This window comes from Myotis myotis, unplaced genomic scaffold (genome assembly GCF_014108235.1).
Source record: "Myotis myotis isolate mMyoMyo1 unplaced genomic scaffold, mMyoMyo1.p scaffold_m19_p_8, whole genome shotgun sequence".
In the NCBI taxonomy this organism is placed as follows: Eukaryota; Metazoa; Chordata; class Mammalia; order Chiroptera; family Vespertilionidae; genus Myotis; species Myotis myotis.
In genome coordinates, this window is record NW_023416390.1 from 5,722,530 (window position 1) to 5,727,654 (window position 5,125).

The 5,125-nt window shown below is 48.4% G+C and overlaps 1 protein-coding gene across 1 annotated transcript; it reads right to left on the reverse strand.

The window, feature by feature from the left end:
- Positions 1 to 2,283: 2,283 nt before the first annotated feature.
- On the reverse strand, positions 2,284 to 4,014 carry LOC118662027 (T-complex protein 1 subunit eta-like). Its single transcript, XM_036320641.1, is given in 1 exon segment — positions 2,284 to 4,014. A coding segment is annotated over 1 exon segment (1,632 nt). The 5' UTR covers positions 3,979 to 4,014; the 3' UTR covers positions 2,284 to 2,346.
- Positions 4,015 to 5,125: the final 1,111 nt, after the last annotated feature.

Genomic DNA, 5,125 nt, shown 5'->3' on the forward strand with positions numbered 1-5,125 from the left:
CTAGCCTCATTTATAAGAAAGAACTATCAAGCCCTCACCGATTTGGCTCAGTGGATACAGCATCGGCCTGTGGACTGAAGGGTCCCAGGTTCGATTCCGGTCAAGGGCATGTACCTTGGTTGCGGGCACATCCCCAGTAGCGGGTGTGCAGGAGGCAGCTGATCGATGTTTCTCTCTCATCGATGTTTCTAACTCTCTATCCCTCTTCCTTCCTCTCTGTAAAAAATCAATAAAATATGTTTTTAAAAAAAAAGAAGAAGAAGAACTACCAGGCCACTAGTTTCCAGTGACACCCCTGGCTCCGGTCCTCTGTCTTCAAGGTAGTTTCATTCATGCTTCCTGTACCCAAAAGACACAAGCCCCTGGCACTTCTGTAGCTTACCACCTCTCAGTAGTTTGCAATTCTGTCTGTTTCTGGTCCATGAACACATGTGTCCTGTCTCGCCTATCTTATTTTTAATATTATCTGTCATCTCTCAATGTGCGTAGCTGGAGTTGGAATAAATGGTACCGAAGTCTATTCTGTCCCACTATCATCTACTTTCTAGCTCTTCTTGAAGCAATTCTGCACCCCTCACCAGAAACTCTCCCTCTTCCTTTTACCAGTCTAAGTTGTGGGTGTTAGCTTACAGGATGCAAGTTCCTTCGAATGAGCCCAAGCACATTCCTCATGAGCATGTTCCTCAGGTGGGAGCCATCACTCTGGCTCGTGTCCATAGACTCTTTAATTCCAGTTAAAGTCCTGTGACGCGTGTGTGCGCTGTTCACTACTGATAACAGGGCGGCAGCAGCATTTCACACAGCTCATTGGGGCTACGTGTCTATTTCAATCTGGTGAGACAACAAAAGAGGGGTGCATGACCTCTACATCAAAAGACTCTCACACGGCCCAAGATCAAAGCAACGTCACTTATGTAGACACCTGAGTCAGAGTAGACACCTGGAAGAGAAGGGTTCTCCTTTATGTTTCATCTGGTGAACTGACCATTACATAAGCGATCTACCTCCTTAGTGGAGACCGCGGAATTTCAGTAGATAGATGACAGGTAAATAGACAGATAGACAGGTGATAGATGAATTCACACAAAGCTCCTTAAAAAGGGGGGATGAGGATTTGACGTCAAGCTGTATCGCTGTTATAGAAATACTGTTTTTACTCAGATTATACATTTAGGTGGTAGAGTTTTGAGAAGCCTAGGAAAGCATGGCTGCAAGATGCAGCATGGATTATAAAAAAGTCAGTAATTGGCTGATAACAGTTAAACGGGTAACCCATAGCAATAATCACCACCCCACCATGGCGCTTTCAAAAATAAATAAGAATTTAACTACTACTTTTTCAAAATTATTTCTCTAAAATACTTGAATGGATTTATTGGTACAGAAAAGATGAAAAAGAAAGGTGTTGGTGGAGAATGGAGAGGCAGTATTCATAAGAGCTCTGATCCAGAATCACCCACGGTTGACCTCCAGCATCCCATCAAGTGCATCACATAATTCTCTGCCGACAAAGTAGAGATGCTAATATTTGCCATATATTCAACTGATAAACACTCTTTGAACAACTAGGATTAGGACACAGTGCAAATACTGCAGAGTGCTATTTTTTACTAACATTTTTCAAAGCCTTCTAAAAATTGTAATCCCCTTGAAAATAAAGGCTTAATTACCTGAAAAAACATCAACACCTGACTAAATTAAGATTTCACACCCTGTGGGAGAATTCACAGAGAGGAATAAACTGGACCTATAAATGTGGAGCTTTAGGTCAGTCTAAAGCTTTACTCCAGTCTGCAGCTTTTTCCAGCTGTAAGGACAAATTCAGCTTTGTTTTACGAGATGAAGAAGTCATAAAACATTACTGCTCTTTCACAACCGAGTGACTCTAAGTGCTGTTTCTCTCAGCAATTACCACGTGAACTACAGGAATCAAAGAATTCAGGGGACGCTATGGGCCACTGCGAAATGCCAGTGCCAGTGTTTAAATGAAATAGCTGAACCTTATCAAGTGAAGAGCCGTGTTATGGACAGTGCTAGCTTTTAAAACGGAGCTGTGTCTACCTAGTCACCCACATCTGTGTGTGCTGGAAAGGGGAGAGAGATGAGTTTAGAGTGGTCCTCATTTGCTTTCTTCATTTTTTTTTTTTTTTTTTTGTTTGCAAAGTGAATTTGACGTTTATTTAAATAGCCGCCTGTTAGAACAGGGTGGGCCAATCTCCCCCCCCCCCACCCCCCACCCCCCGACCCCGACCCCTTTCTCATACCATTTAGCCAAGACAAGACAGGGAGAGTAAGCTTGCCCTGCAGCCAGCCTGCCAGCCCGTTAGGTGACGGGTGGGATGTCTCTCAATGGATGCGGCCACGACCTCGGCCCCGGCCAACAGCTGGGGGTGCGTCCACGGTTGAGCGAGGGTTCTTGATGGTTTCATCTACAGACACGATAAGGCACGCAGCCTCCGAGGCTGCAGTCAGGGCATTGATCCGCACCATAGCTGGCTCCCACACGAAGGCCTCAAAGTTGTCAGCAATGTCCTCGTTGTTGATGTCTACCCCGTACCACACGCCCCCCTGGGCATGCCGAGCCCGCAGCTTGTTGAGGACGTTTGTGGCATCGAAGCCAGCATTGTCACACAGCTGGCGGGGGATGATTTCCAAGGCCTTGGCGTAGGCTCCAATCAGCAGCTGCTGCTTTCCAGGAATGGTCCTGGAGTAGTCCCGCAGGTACTTGGAGAGCTCCATTTCAATGGCCCCGCCACCAGCCACCACTGAATCGTTCTTGATGGCCCTCCTAACAATCATGATGGCGTCGTGCAGGGATCGCTCTGTCTCCTCCATAAACTGCTCAGCGCCACCGCGGAGGATGATGGTGCAAGTCTTAGCTTTGGGGCAGCCAGTGAAGATATTGTACCTCTCGCCTCCAATCTGAGTTTCTTCAAAGACCTGGCGGTGGCCCAACACATCTGCTGTCAGAGCATTCACACTGGTCTGGATGGAGCCTCCACGGGCCATCATCGTCCTCTTCAGATCCTCCTCTGGCACTCGGCCAGCACAGAACATGTCCCTGTCGGCAAAGTACTGGGCGGCCACATCCCCAATAGGGAGTTTGGACAAGACGACTTTGGCTCCGGAATAATGGATCTTCTCTAACTTGTCATACAGAATGTTCCACTCAGCATCGACAATTGCCTGATAATCCTTAACGGTGTGGACTCTGACTTCAGCATTATCTTTCTCAGCTTTCAGTTGGAGCTCCACATTTAAAAGGGCAATCTTTGGGTTGTGGTACTTTTTGGGTTGCATTTCAAACCCAGCATAAGAGAAAGTCTTCTTGAATGCAACACCAGCTACCAGCTGGGACTCCTCTAGGGCTCCACCTTGCACCTTCTTGATGCCACTCATTTTAAGCTGCAGCAAATCACCGAGCATCATTACTGCATCCACCACCATCTTCGCGAAGAAGGCTTTCTGCTGGGAGATCAACTTGGAGCTCAGAGCAGTCACGGCACACTTCTCCAGCAGCCTCCTCTGCCCCACTTCATTTTCCTTCTTCACAGTCACGGCAATCTCTTTGATCTTGTTAACTGCCAACTGGGTGGCAGTTCAGAAAGCTCGGATGATGATCTGGGGGTGCAAGCCTTCCTCCACATAGGGTTTCATCTGCTTCAGAAACTCTGCAGCCAGCAGGGTCACTGAGGTGGTGCCATCACCGACCTCAGCATCTTGGGATTTGGCGATGTCCACTAAAGTCTTTGCTGCAGGATGGACAACGTCAAGGAGTTTCAGAACTGTGGCCCCATCATTAGAAATTGTGGCTTTTCCTTGGCCATCCACAAGGAGCTTGTCCATGCCACGGGGGCCCAGGGTGGTTCTTATGGCTTCAGCAATCACCTGGCAGGCACTGATGTTACTGACAAGCTGGGGGATGCCTTGGGAGCTATCAGTCCCCTCTTTCAACAGGATAACTGGTGTGGGCATCATTTTGGAAGCGTCCTCTGTGGCCCGCTACTCCTCTCCTTCTGCTTTCTTCATTTTTTACCACGTTTATTTTTACAATAGCTCTTCAAATATCACTAATGATTGATGACTGCAGGTTTGCCAGATTAGGTGGTCTTTCCTTAAATCACTTCTACTTTGAATGTCCCTTTTCTAAAACATCTTATACATGTGCCCAAGCAGACCACAGCACTTCCCAAATTCTCTGGTAAACTTGGATGAATCTTTTTACCAGTTTTATGTACCCTAACATTTTTGTATTCACTCTTGTTTACCCATACTTTATTTCTGCTATCATCTCTATGTTGAAAAATCCCCAAATTAGCCTGGCCGGTGTGTTTCAGTGGTTGAGTATTGATCTATGAACCAGGAGGTCACAGTTTGATTCCTGGTCAGGGCATATGCCCGGTTACAGGCTCAGTCCCCAGTGTGGGGCATGCAAGAGGCAGCTGATCAATGATTCTCTCTCATAGTTGATATTTCTATCTCTCTCCCTTTCCTTTCCTCTCTGAAATCAATAAAAATATATATTTTTAAAATCCTATATAATAAAAGTCTAATATGCAATAGACCGAATGGCAGAACAACTGGAAAAACCGAACAACTAGTCGCTATGATGTGCGCTGACCACCAGGGAGCGCGTGCAGAACATGGTGGGTGTTGGCCATGGTGGAATGCTAGAGCAGGTGAGTGGGGGCACCAGACCAAGGCAGGGTGCTGGTCACTGTCATCAGGGTGAGCCTCTGGTGGTTACTGAAAATTCTTTGCTCCCACACACCGTGGTCCCACCCAGCGCTTGCACCTGCTGCCGGTGCCAGTCCTGCTCGCACCTGCTGCTGGCGCCAGAGCCGCTGCTTGCACCCACTGTTGGCGCCCAGCACCAGCCCCAATCGCTCAGCACTGTCAGCAGGTACAAGTGGCGGCTGCCGGCCCCAATCTCCCCTCAGGGCTTCCCCACCTCCCCCTGCTCCAGAGGGGAGATCAGGGCTGGCAGCTGCTGCTTGCACCCACAGCCGGCACCGGAGCTGCCACTCTCACCCGCTGCTGGCACTGGCTCCAATCTCTCCACAGGGCTGCTGGTAGACAGGGGACCAGGGGCTGTGGTGGGAGGGGCCGGGCAGGGGCACGGAGG